General features: G+C 37.7%; 2 protein-coding genes across 14 annotated transcripts in view; both read right to left on the bottom strand.

Moving 5' to 3' along the window:
* gtdc1 (glycosyltransferase-like domain containing 1) overlaps positions 1-4,766 on the bottom strand; it is a 473,428-nt gene extending 468,662 nt beyond the window's left edge. For 8 of the 12 annotated variants that reach the window (XR_011592646.1, XR_011592645.1, XM_070875364.1 and 5 more), the window contains exon 1: positions 4,680-4,766. The gene's annotated coding sequence lies outside the window, so the exon portion shown is untranslated. Of the gene's footprint in view, positions 1-4,483; positions 4,505-4,604 lie in introns of those variants that run through there. The other 4 variants (XM_070875359.1, XM_070875360.1, XM_070875361.1 and 1 more) reach the window with 4 other exon arrangements.
* Positions 4,767-11,560: 6,794 nt separating this feature from the next.
* The window catches only part of zeb2b (zinc finger E-box binding homeobox 2b), a 136,880-nt gene continuing 134,318 nt past the window's right edge, over positions 11,561-14,122 (bottom strand). For both annotated transcript variants that reach the window (XM_070875356.1, XM_070875355.1), the window contains exon 10: positions 11,561-13,834. In XM_070875356.1, the coding sequence (XP_070731457.1) occupies positions 13,260-13,834 (575 nt within the window). In that variant the 3' untranslated portion in view covers positions 11,561-13,259. The remainder of the gene's footprint in view (positions 13,835-14,122) is intronic.

Below are 14,122 nucleotides of genomic sequence, written 5' to 3'. Positions count from 1 at the left end.
TTCCTGCATATTATGAGAACAGAGAGAAATTCAATAACATTTAAATGTTAGTAAAGGATATAAATACTACAGGTCCCGAGTATTCAGAAATCGTGCTATAATAAAATTATAAAAATATTTGACTTTCCTCAATGAGTTTGAGACAATCAGCCGACTGAAGGAAAATACTATTTTTGCTGCCGCACAAACTTTAGCAAAGATCATGTTTTTCTGAACAAACAGCAAAACCCACCGTTCTCTGGTCAGTGACTCCATCCCCTTCCCTGGCTGCCTGCGCAGGCTGACCAAGACCATGCGAAACTTGGGTGTGCCGTTCAACCCAGAGGTAAATTTGAAACTTCACATCCAATCCCATCATCAAGACTGCTTATTTCCATCTCCACAGCATTCACTGCCCCTGCCTCTACTTCACCTCCACTGTCCCTGAAGCCCTCATTTTTTGCCATCTCTACACCCGGTTTCTCCAAGGTCTTCCATGCCAGCCACCCATTCTCCACTTGCTCAAAACTCAGCTACCCATATCTTGTCCCACTCGCTCATTGCGCCCAACTACACTGACTCTATCATCTCCTCCCCTCCCCTCCCCTCCCCCCCCCCCCCCCGTTGGTAATTTTAACCTAACCCACCCCATAGGAAACTGGCAGGATCAGAGCTGCAGCCCATTCTACACCCTCACTGATTTTACTTCCCATTGACTTGAATGAAGTGTGAAATAGAGCGGGGTGTAAAGCGGGGGATCAATCTGGTCCCGTCAGTTTACTGCCTGGCAGGTTAGGCTAAAATTTCCCCCATTTAATTTAAAATCCTATCTTCAAATCTTTCCTTGATCTTGCTTTGCCCAAGCTCTAAAATCTCTTTCAGCCTTTGATATCCGAGTTACAAGGCTTTGGGTTCAAACCCCACTCCAGAGACTTGAACACATAATCTAGACTGACACTTCAGTGTAGTACTGAGAGAGCACTGCACTGTCGGAGGTGCCGTCTTTCAAATGAGATGTTAAACCGAAACCCAGTCTGCCCTCTCAGGTAGACATAAAAGATCCCATGGCACGATTTCGAAGAACAGGAGAGTTCTCCCGAGTGTCCTAGCCAATATTTAGCCCTTAACCAATATCACAACAACATATTGGTCATGATCAAATTGCTGTTTGTTGGACCTTGCTGTGTGCAAACTGGCTGCCGTGTTTATTACCTTACAACAGTGACTACGCATCAAAATGTACTTCATTGGTTGTAAAGTGCTTTTGGACACCCTGAGGTTGTGAAATATGCTATATAAATGCAAGTCTTTCTTATATCCTGCCTCCTTCAGTCCTCAGGCCATTTGTGCAACCTCTTCCCCTTTCAACCATCAGTGTCAGCATAGTTTCCACCCTACTCTCCAGAATTAATTACCCAAACCTCTACATTCTACACAACAGTTTCTTACCTAAAACTCTCCAATTCTCTCTCCACTTTTAAAACTCAAAAATTATCTTTTCCACCAAGCTTTCAAATCACCTAATTCTCACTTCATTATACGTTCCCTTTATCTATTTTTCCACTTTCCCTTCCCAGTGTAAATTGTTTTGGAACATTTTCTACATTAAATGCATTAGCTAGAAGCAAGTTGTTAATAAACAGTTTTTCCCCCCTGCTCCCTAATCTTTTTTTTGACAAACTTGCTGATTTTTAAAAATGTATTCATTCATTCAGATGTGTGGCTCCATTTATTGCCCATCCCAAATGGCCCTAGAGAAGGTGAGCCAGCCTTCTTGAACAGCTGAAGTTGGTGAGGTGAAGGTACTCCCAACAGTGCTGTTGAGGGGGGGATTATGACAAAGCAAGAATGAAAGAACGCCGATATATTTCCAAGTCAGGATGGTGTGTGACTTGGAATGGAACTTGGAGGTGGTGGTGTTCCCATTTGCCTGCCGCCCTTGTTCTTCCAGGTGGAAGAGTTCGCAGGTTTGGAAGGTGCTGTCGAAGAAGCCTTGGTGAGTTGCTGCAGTGTACTTTGTGCTGGACGAAGATTTTATGAGGCCAATTCTTGCATTGCTACACCATCCCAGCTCAGACCTGCTAAGTTCATACAGACCATGGATTGAAGCTTGAACTTTCCTGGTCAGGCTGGCTTTGTGACATCTAGAATGAATGTTTTGTAATAATGAGCTTTATATAACAAATAAATACTTGGCTAATGTTACGTAGCATATATATCACAAGCCATATATTTAAGTCAAATACGTACCCATATTTGTTCCATCATTCTTTAAGAACCTTTCCTTTCACTGCATGTATTATGCAATACCGGAGGCTATATTTACAATAATTCAATATAAATTCCCATCTGATTTCTTAGTATTGGTTCTAATGACAGCACCAACTCTAACCCTAGCGTTGTGTGTTTCAGACAGGCACTGGCTGTCTGCTGTAATTATGATTTTGTAATGTAATCATATGAAATGATAAATATATATATCATATGGACACACACACAGCCTATGCTGGAAATGTTAAAGAGCAAAGGTCTTTCCTGTAAGACTAAGCCCAGTGTTATACTGGGTTTAAAATAGCCAGATGATAAGTCAGTCACAAGACTTAGCATGTCCTTCTGTATTTGTTTATACAGGTTCGACCTCCCAAATCCATTCTAAAATTCAGAATGTTCCAAAATCCGGACATCACACCGATCAGTGGAGAGGTTGTTCAAAATCCAGAAAATGTTCCGAAATCCAGACATTTTTTGTACAACAGTAAATAATCCCCCCCCCCCCCACCCTCCACCCACACAAAAAAAATTGCAAAAAACAAAAAATGAAAATCACAAAACATTCACAAGACACTTAGCTATCGAATCGCTAAAATAGAATTCGTAAAAACTTTGGAACTTACCTTTTTTGCAGGTCTTTATATTTACCGCTGTTCAAAGGGCTGCAACGGCAATTTTTTTTTCTTACCAACGACAAGTCACCGCTGAGCCAAATAGGTTTCCGGATTCAGTACATCTCCGAAATCCGGAAATACCCGAACCTCGGCCCTGGCGTTTCCGGATTTCAGGACTTTGATAATATGTTCCGAAATCCGGAAATATCCTAAATCTGAAACAGCTTCGGTCTCGAGGTTTCCGGATTTGGGAGGTCCTTCCTGTAACAATTTAAAGTGTTACTTTGGGGGGGGGGGGGGGGGGTGGATCTGGCATTTAAATTCAAAAGACTCAAGAGCACCATCAAGATTCCCCATAACATTAAGAACTTGCATTTATATATCACCTTTTATGACCATAGCAGGTCCCAAAACACTTTACAACCAAAGAAAGTACAGCAAATAACACTGACCTATAATATTAAATATAGTGGAATCCACTGAAACAGAATTGGTCAAGACAAGAAAAATAGATCTGTATATAAAAAGTTACCTATACCACTGATTACTATTAGGGAAAAGAAACTAACTCACGCCACTAGAGAAAAAGCAAAAAAAAAATTCTGAAATCTGAATACAAAGAAAAAGTGTTGGAAACATTCCGTTCTGACAAAGAGGCTATAACAAAGGTTACCTCCTCTGTTTTCTCCACAGATGCTGATCGATCAGCTGAGGATTTCCAGTACTTTTTGTTTTTGTAACACCAATATATACTTATTACCTCTGCTTAAACTACCCTCAGTAACCTACAGGTCACTTTCTTGCAGTACCCACAAAATATTACTATACCCTTTGGCAATAGTAGCACTACTGCACTGTTTAAGAAAGGTACACTATTTATTTAATATAGAAAAAAGTGTAGAATTTCTCAATACAAAAGATTTTTAATTTTATTCTGAATCCAGTACTGCAAAAACATTAGTCACTCAAAGGATTATAGGAATGTGATAAGAAATGACTATGAACAATACCCATAGAAAAATATTTTGGGTCTCACCTAAATACTTGATTAAAATATCTAATGTACAAATTATATAATCTTAAATGTCTTGATCTTAACTCTCGCCTATAGTGCTGCTGAGGGCAAGTTATCCTAAATAAGATCCCATATCCTCAGGAATTGGATGGCTCTTTCAAAATGTTTTGGAAGAATGACAGACCTGATGACAGTTAATTACAAATACTCAACCCTCAGTAAAGTTTCATGCAAAACTTGTAATTTTTCAAAGTCCACTTTGCAGCAATTCTGTGCTGTATTTTGTATAAACCACGAACCTTGATATTTGTGCTGATGGAAGTTTGAATGTGTTTTACAAAAACTTTAACTGCAATCTGGGCAATGAATGTCAATCCCTCAGTCAGATGGAGGTTTACTTTGGGCAATAGTGGCATTTCACAATGACCAAATGTCAGTACATTTTTTTAAAGCACGTGTCTCTCAATAAGCCCCAACTCAGTCAAAAAGCAGAAGAGAAAAAAAATTGTGCATGGGTTTCTCTTTTTAAAAAAAACTCACTTTCGCAGCTTTTGCAAACCGAGCGAATGCTTCTATCCCTCCCCCTCTTCTCCCCCCTGGTCACCTGCGTACACGCACTCCATCTCAGCGGCATCTTCCAGGCGACACCGAGGCGCTTCTCTCGGCCTACCTAACCACCCACCACCCAAACCCACAACCAAAATTCACTAAGATTGGATGCCCACCCCAGGCTTGCCTTCGTGCCCACTTGGTGCGAGGCTGTGCTTGCTCAGCAGCCCGAGTCCGGAGCGCCAGCCCACCTGTCTGTCACTCACTCAGTCAGTCAGTCACGGCATCTTCCCCACGCTCCCTCCTTCCGGCAGTTCCGTCACCATGGCAGCCGACAGCCGCCCCGCGCACGCGCCCCAGGCTGCCATTCCGCGCGCCAGTCCCGCGCACGCGCCCCAGGCTGCCATTCCGCGCGTCAGTCCCGCGCACGCGCCCCAGGCTGCCATTCCGCGCGCCAGTTCCGCGCACGCGCCCCAAGCTGCCATTCCACGCGCCCCAAGCTGCCATTCCGCGCGCCAGTCCCAGGCATCTTTCCCTCGCGCTGCCTCCTGAGCCTTCCCCCTCCCCCGCGCAGCAAGTTTTAAAGCGGAACCTTCCAGCAAGTGCACAAAATGCAACAAATAAAAACCCTGTCTTTTTTTTCTATAATACTAAATGCAAACAGAAGCAATCCTGTGCCTTTTCTATAATACCAAATGCAAAAAAATGGAATGCTGTGCCTTTTCTATAATACTAAATGAAAAAAAGCAATCCCGTGCCTTTTTTTCCATAAAACTAAATGCAATTTTTTTCTATACTAAAAGCAAAAAAAAACGTGTTTTTTTTCATCATAATACCAAATGCAAAAGAAAACACAAACCCGTGCCTGTTTTTTTTCACTCTATAATACTAATTTTGCAGCAGAAAAGCGCTCTTCGGTGCCAGCTGTTCAATCTGTCAGATTTGAATGCACCGAGTTAAATGTCTTCCTCCGCGCTCCGCGATTGCTGTTCAGTGTTGACAATCAGAGTGTGCAAAGCAACCGCTATCTGTTGCCTGCTGCATTTTAAAAAAAAACAATGTCATGACGACAAAACACAAAAAGGAATTGGAGTAAAAAAAATGTGCAATAGAAAAATGAAATTGTCCTGATTCCATCTGTTGAACACAGTGAATTGGCTCTCCAAGCGTAAACTGGATTGTGTTGCACAATTGTCGCTGTATCCAAAACGGGTTTCTTCGTCTGTTGTGCATTATTTCCTTATTACTTCTTTAAAATTTGGTGTGAATTGGTGAGTGTGTATGCACTACATAAATCTGAAGTTCCTTCTAGATTTCACAAAAGATAACCAGTTCCAGGTCGATCCCGATTACCTCCATTCACTTCTAAAAGCATCCAACATTTTCTTCTCGAGACCCAAGAACTGACACCCCAAAATGACGCTGCCAGCTTGGTTCTCAATGGTGGAACCATAGCGCACGCTAAACCTGTGAAAAGGTCAAATGTCAGTGCAATTTGATATATGTGGGTCTTATGTTAAATTGATGCAGATAGTTTGCATTCGGTCTGCTTCTTTACTGTGGTGGTATTATTAGCATACTAAACTTTTAAGTCATTGCCAGAAACAGACCACACCCTAAATCAATTGAGAGAATGTGAAAGTGAGTACTGGAAATAGAGCCCAAAGAAACGTACTGCTGGATATAAAATGCCTGCCTTTACTCCATTTTATTTTATAGGCAAATCAACTTTATTCATGTTGTTTTATTGTTTATTTGACGTAAGTTTGAGATTCCTGTTGATGAATAGGTTTGAAGATCATGAGCTACATTTCTGATCTTTTGTCCTCACAGTTTCTAATGTTGCGAATCCTGTAAAAAGTTTGTCCCAAAATCTCCTAGGGATGCTGCTATCCTTTTTAGCATTTGATAAATTAACCTCCCATCATGACATTTCTGGGATCATTCTAAATCATTTGTGTGGATGGCTAATTATGTGTTACATTAACATTGACGTTTTGGGTTCCAAGTCCTGGTAAATTTGAAGCCAGTAAAGATGCTGAAGTCCTAACACAGAGGTGCCAAATCTTTTATGCACAACTACCTTTAGAAAAGAGCCTGCAATTTATCTGACCTTTTTGAGGTTCACTAGTTTTCAGAAACAGTTGTACCCTGTACAACATAGATAAATTCACATGCTAAATAAATACTGTTGGGACTCACTGAACCCCCGAGAACACAAGTCAAGCTACTGCATTGGTCCTAGTTAACACCTAAAACAGTCTTTAGCATTGTATGCATGTAGAAAGGATTTGAGGATGAGCCAATTCTTAGAATACTCCATTGTATAATAAATAGGCTAGCTGTATTTTTAAAACAGCTCTTTTAAAGTGGAATGGTGCAGAATTGGTACATAATATCCATTATAAGCAACGCTTTCTTTGGAAAGAATTTTGGGTTTCAAAGTCTGCATTTCAATAATTCTGTATTTAATTGTAGGATAAAAGATGCCTGGGATTCAAGGTACCATTCAATCAAGCGAGTTCTAATGTTGTCAACTATGACAGCAACATACAAGCTGGTCACCAAAAACAACAGAACCCCAAAATCGAACTATGACTGAAATCTCACTACCAGCTATTTGCTATTCTTTAAGAGTAATTTCCTACTTTAGCATAGTGTGCCCAGTAGGGCATATTAAAAGTGATACAGATGTGGGTACTGAAGGTATTTGTCATCATGTAATTGGTACTACAACATATTTATGTAGAAAAAGAACATGAAATGTCCTGAAGAGATGAAAAGAAAGTCCACAAAAGTAAAAACCTAACATAAAACAGAAACTGCTGGAAATACACAACAGGTCAAACAGCACCTGAAAGAAAATGTTAATGTTTCAGATGAGATGCTTCCTCAGAACTTATGGTGTCCTCACAAGGAATCCCTCCTGAAGTGTTTTCCTTTTTCAGATGCTGCCTGATCTGCTGTACATTTCTAGCTTTTCTTACAGACAAATAACCCAAATACTATATATAATTAATCATTTGTGCCTTGGGTACAAATGATAGTTAGTAAGAGTGCATTATGAATGATTAAATAAAGCATTTTCAAATCTGTTCTATTCCACTTTAAAAGAATTACCATTTTAAAAACACAGTTCATTTAGATACGCCATTAAATCAAAATGATTTAATGCTAATATCAAATTAATACTGTTACGGGTCTATTGAACAATCACATTTTCATCAATGCTAGTCTGGTATTCTTATGCCAAGCTATTTATGATATTGATGTATATGTATATAAATTCTAGTTTTTGTTACTTGCAGTTCAGGCCTGTTTATATGCAAGGCAAGAGCGCACGTTTAAAAGTGGAAAGCTCTCCGACAACAAAAACTTCATGTGGTGATTTTTTTTAATAAACTTTAAATTGCCCTGTTTATTATTCGAATCTCACGACTGAACAGTATGTGGTCTTCTCGTTCACTTGGAGAATTTACGGATGTTTTCCCATTTAAAAAAAAAAGAAACAATACTTTAATAATGCTTTCTTTTACCGTGTTGTGCATTACAGTTAAACTATTTGTGTCATGCCAATTATAATATCAATAAATTAGTGTCAAAGCAGTTGGAACTGTAACACAGCACTTTTCTCATCAAGGAAGTCATTCTCAAAGGAAATTATACATTCGATTAAACTGAAGTGACCCTGTTTATAACTTGTCTTGTGTGGTTTAACAGTATTTTGTCAGTGTTGTGCATATTAATGGCACTTTATTGATTGGTCGATTGCATCTGGCGTATGTTCCAGAAATTGTTTATATCTTGTACAATATTCCCTCAGTTGAATGTGATGTGTAAAGTAACTGCAGTGTAACTTGCTGAGGAGTTACTAAACTGCATACATATATTCAGATCACAAGTTGAAACACCATTCTCATCACACCATCATTTGATCAATGCATGTTTGTAATCGTTTACTTAAAATTAGTTAATTATATATCTCAAGTAAACTTTTGTGTCCCTCATTCTTCAAATTCTCTGAATGACAATCTTCCTCATCCTGTACGGTGCAGATCAATTCTACACTAACATTTCTGTTCCAGTTGCATACACATCATTAGACCCACTGTAAAATGCATTTAACTTTTGTGACATGACCATGTGTTAGGACCCAAGATTGAAATTATAATTTCAGTAAGAATCCTATTAATTTTGGTAGCAACACTTCTGATGGTAACAGCAACTACAGACGCTGTTGTGCTTTTACAGCAAAAGAAAACAAATTTATTTAGTATTAGCTTTTGTATTGCTTTATTGAATTTTTTAAAAGAAGCAATCTGAAGCATAGCTACAATCCAAATCATGAACTATGTTGCTTGAAAAAGTAATGTGGACTGTTTAAATTGTATAGACTTCATGGCTTGAATGTTAAATGTAGTTCAATCATTTGTTGAAATTGAATAAATCATTGCTGGTCCATTGTAAAATTTGTTCAAAACGTTGATTTTCTGCTGTTACCATATGCACAGCTGTGTCAAGACTTCTTTAAAATTTGATGGAACAAGGCGACATGTCTTCGTTGTCTTTTATTAGATCACTATTTATAAACCCTGCCTTTGCTGCATTCTTGTTTAATGTGTTAATGACAGCATTCATGGGCTTTCTTCAGAAATGTTCACTCACACGTCCACACAGAATCCAATCGACTCTTGAAATCTTACTTCTATTTTTATCGCTTTACAAACCTTGCTATCCGTGTCCTGATGACAAACATGCTGAAGTATGAAAATAAATAACATCTCCTTATACATGTTAGAACAGAGTACGGAACAACTGCTAAACCATTTTGAGGTTGTTAATGTTTTATCTGTTTAGTGATTTCCCACGGTTGGATGGGGAATTAAACTTATCTTTTTAGAGTGATCCAGAGGGGATCATTTAATGTAATATTTTATATTATAGTGAATATAGGTAGTCACAAGAAGAAATCTACTGTTGTATTAAGGGTCAGGCTGGGGGGGAAAAAAATCAATTGATCTACTTTTTCCTCTCCTTAGAGAGATTATAATATTATTATTCTCAAGGATTCTTGTGTGCTTATTCTTACAACCAAGCGTTATTTTTAAATCAATCGATCGTAAAACAAATTACAGAACAAAATGAAAAAAAACTTACATGGCAAAGGGTTTAAAAGCTTCACTTTATACTGTTTTATGTGCACTTTGACTGAAACATGTGTGTTTTACTACTATCTTTTTTAACTGCTTTCCCATCACTATGGATGGTCAGTAAAAATATTACCAAAATGCTTGGGGCATTCTCCAACAGACATATAATAATCCTTACTATTTTTATTCTTGCAATTATGTCCAAGCTATTTCACAGATCTTCAGAGAACACCTTTAATAACAGTCCAGTTCACATTGCTGTGCAAATTCAAACCCTGTCAATATCTTATTCTGCAGTAAAGCATTAAGGTACGGTATTTTATCACCCTTTAATATGGCAATCAAGTATAACAAAAATTACTTGTAAAAATGCTAGAGGGAAAATATTTCTGAATATTTACTTTGACTCTATTTTCCTAATGTCAGGAGAAATGCATCATCATCCCTATATGGTGTCAAATCTGGTCTAGCAAAGAACCTGCCACTGCTGCCTTGGAGCAACTGAAGACGCTGAATGTTCAAAGTAATGTGTTAAAAATCACTAATGATGATTTAAGGATGGGTCCTCGCAGGTTTTTCATGATAGGATGACTGGTAAAATCTACCTCTTACAGTTTGAACAAATTACCCGGCTAATATCAAAGTCCCAAATGCTGCTTTCCATAGTGCACCGCAGCTTTAACTAAGTTAGATGTGAGATCGAAACTACCTTTGTTGCTTATTCTACGAATTCAAGGCATTTTGTCAGATGTCACCATTAATGCAGATACAGTACTGTATTAGTGTTCTTTTATTATTGGGAATGCAATAAAATGTGTGATCTTACAATACTGATTTCACTCATTTAGGTTCTGTGACTTTCCCTTAATAATTTTTTTTAATTAAGTGTAAGCAAAACACTTGATTGTAAAAGAGTTGTTCATCAGGAGATTATCGGCCTGTTGTGGAAAGGTTGTACCTGCAATGTTCTTAAAATGGAATATAGCCAACGTTGAAGTAATATTAGTATGGACACTTCTATTCAAACACTCATTATAAATACATATTATGAACCATTTATGGGTCTCAGAATATGAACTTTAACAAAAATGAGATTATATTTTAAAGTGTATAGTGCTGAAGTATTCTTTACTGGTCTTGCTTACGTATAGAACTGAATGGCTGAAAAGAATTTTACAACCCGAGGCAAGGCTGACATTACCTTTTTTAATTGGATTTTGTAATGGATGTCTTTTAAAAGTCTTCCTCTCAACTTGCACTAGTAAGAAAATTGATGTTTTTTTAAGACACCAATCAATTAATTGGTATATTTCTGAGATCAACTTAAACGAGCTGTAAAAGCCGTTTCAAAATCAATGGTTTGGCAGTTCAAAAAACTGCATGTCAATCACAATCACTGGTCTTTTAGTTATCATCTGATCTCCGATTTGTCTTCATTACGTGTAATGTATCTTAATTGCCTGCTGGAAATTCAGACTGTAGTGTAACCAGATCCTGGTTACAATATCAGCGAGGCACTGTTCAAACCACCACTGGCCTATTTCTGTGAGAACCCCACTCTCTTTATTTAAAAAAGACAGTATTCCATGTTGTTAGCCTATGCAGTCTCTATGATGAAATGATAAAGCTGTGTGCATCACACAACTTTCAAAGTACTCTATCCTTAATCAAAAGCTCAATATTGATTTTCTTTCAAATTAAATCCTGTTAATAAAATCTAGATAGCTTATTTAAAAGAAGCCCCTATTTTATGCACCAGCCATGCTACATTTCTTGATGGTACTTTACACCTTATTAGAAGAGTGGATGAGAGAAATAATATACCCTGTAGATTCGGCTGCAGATCACCTTTAAAACAAAAATCAACTAAATTCAGGGCAACACAAGGACTAAATCTCCTTCATGCAATGTCAGTTTTATACAATGTGCCCAGTCCTCATTTAGTCTGTTGCTTTCCTCTCAGCAAGCTTATGAAATAAATCCAACCATATAATTTTGTTTATTTTGAGATGGTGAGAGAAATATAAAAGTGGACATTGAGTGAAATAAATAGGACGACAATATAAATTTAAGTTAATAAATATTTTTTGTTAACAATGCTGTGGATGAAACTGTAATTCTTCATGGTTTGAAGACAATCCTACAGTTAGGAAGGAAACACTATACATTATTATGCACATCAGTTTGCTGCAGTGATGTCCATAGAACCTTAAGCTGCACGTACAGGTCCTAGTTTGGCTACATTTTATTCGAGCATGGTCATTTCCAAGAGAAATTACAAATTGAAAATTTTATAATACTTTTACAAAGACAATTCAGGAAAGATTTCTGTCATGGTATCATACATTGTATTTTAACAGTCCCTCTTTTTTTTAGCTAAAAAACAGATGAAGAAAGTGGAATTTTCAGTCGAAAATACAGTGTTTTCACAAGATCGTATCAAAAGTTCTCAAATTTGGAATCCAGTAATTGGAAAACAAAATAAAATAATAAATTGAAAATTCGTATCTCACAATTAATGTTTGAAAACACAATAAATGCTCTTCTCATTACGTAAAATTTGCCCAAATGATCAACCTCATGTTCCTTTACTAAAATATATCTATATATTGAAGAACTATAATACTGTACACTACAGTATGAAATAAATAAAATTAGGAAATATAAAATGAGCAACATAAATAAATGTTATTTGACCTAAAATAAAATGAATGCAAATTGTTGCAAAGTTTGGTGTAATACTGACAAGTTAATGAACAAAAAAAGTACAGAAAATTGCACAAACATATGTAAACTAAGGAACTGCTGCCTAGAATCTAATACTGACATGGGTGCTTCAAAGAACAGGGTGAGCTGTTTAACACTGAAGCTGGTGCAAGGTAACTTTAGTTACCTTTTTTAGCACTATACAAGGATGGCACTTGCAGAACACACAGATTAAAGGTTTGCATATAAGGCTTTTTAAAACCACCTTTCAAAAGGCTTTCTCCACCATCTGCCTCTCTCTCTCTCTCTCTCTCTCTCTCTATCTCTCTCTTACTCTCACTCTTTCTATTCCTTCATAGCTGGGCCACTTTAAGACTTCAATGTCTAAAATATCACACATGCATCATTTCATGATCCTTCAAAAAATTCTTGGGAACCTAAAATATTGTGTGGTTGCAGAAACGGGCCTAATGATTGGGTCAAACTACAAACAATTCACAAATACTGTTGTTTACTTATACAGGTATGGGTCGAAGCACAGGCATTACATTTTCAAGTTACTGTTGTGTGATAATATACATAGGTAGAAACATAGACAATACATTTCTCTTTAGAATTTGTGTAGTAATACAAGTGGCATGTAATGCAATATACTCCACTATTTTGTGCTAAAAAAAACTATTAACAGAAGGGTAATTTAGGTTGCTGGAACCACACATTTTTTTAGGCCCTAACACTGAACATTTTTTTTGCATAATGCAACTCTTCACAACCCAAACTTGACTAATTCCTCCTAACACTGTCTCTTTTTTTTTCTTTTTTTTCCTTTTTTTTGCATCTGACAGACTGCCCCATCTGTCCAACACTCAGGCTTCCAGGAAGCATCAGGCACGTGCATGTACAGCTTAACACAGCAGTGTTTCAAGCAAGTAACAATACTACTGGAAGAAGTAGGAAGCTAAAATGCAGTAGTTATTATATGCCGTCTTCCACATTGTCTTCATGTTCTGATTTGGTTTCCGTTTTTTCGTCAACTGAGCTATCGTCCATTGAGTGGTCACCATTCTCCTCTTCATCTCTTATTGTATCCTGATCCGTATCCATGCTTTTATTTTCACTCTCTTCTTCCTCTTCATCAAATTCCTCTTCCCCTTCTTGCCTTACTAGTTTCTCTTCATCCTCTTCTCCTTCCTTTTCCTGCTCTCGTTCACTCTCTACCTCTCTTGACATGCTTTCTCGCTCCTCAGAGTCCGAGTAGCCCTGAGGAGTAATGCTCTGTAAGTAGGGCCGATTCATCAGTAGCTCTGCAGGTTCTAAGTGGCCCTTCTGGCGGGCCTCTCGTTCAGCTGCTTCCCTTTCCTCTGCCTCCCGTTTGCAATAGGAATATCTGTGGTTCATGTGCTGCGAGTAGGACCCCGAATGTGAGAAGCGTTTTCCGCACTTGTCACACTGATACGGTTTCTCACCAGAGTGCAGTCGTGAATGTTCAATAAGATGGTGCTTGTGTTTAAATGCTTTCTTACAAATTTGACATTGATGTGGGCGCTTTCCTATAATAGAAAAACACAAGCAAGAAAACAGATTAAGATATAATGCTAAAATGTTCTAATATGATTTAACAACCTTCTAATAATTTAGATACCTTTGGTGCATCTCCAAGCACATGTCAAAGTGTCAGAAATCTTCAAGTGTTCAGAATTACTGTCAATCATAACTGTCAAAGGTACTATGGATCATTTCTCTGCCCTGAAGCTAAACAATGTTTTGAGTACAGACTGTCTGTACTTTTGAAAAGATAGTTTATGATTTAATAAAGTAAAATATTTAAATGTTTCAGC

This window comes from Pristiophorus japonicus, chromosome 3 (assembly GCF_044704955.1).
Source record: "Pristiophorus japonicus isolate sPriJap1 chromosome 3, sPriJap1.hap1, whole genome shotgun sequence".
Taxonomy (NCBI): domain Eukaryota; kingdom Metazoa; phylum Chordata; class Chondrichthyes; family Pristiophoridae; genus Pristiophorus; species Pristiophorus japonicus.
This window is presented reverse-complemented; position numbering and strand designations above follow the sequence as displayed.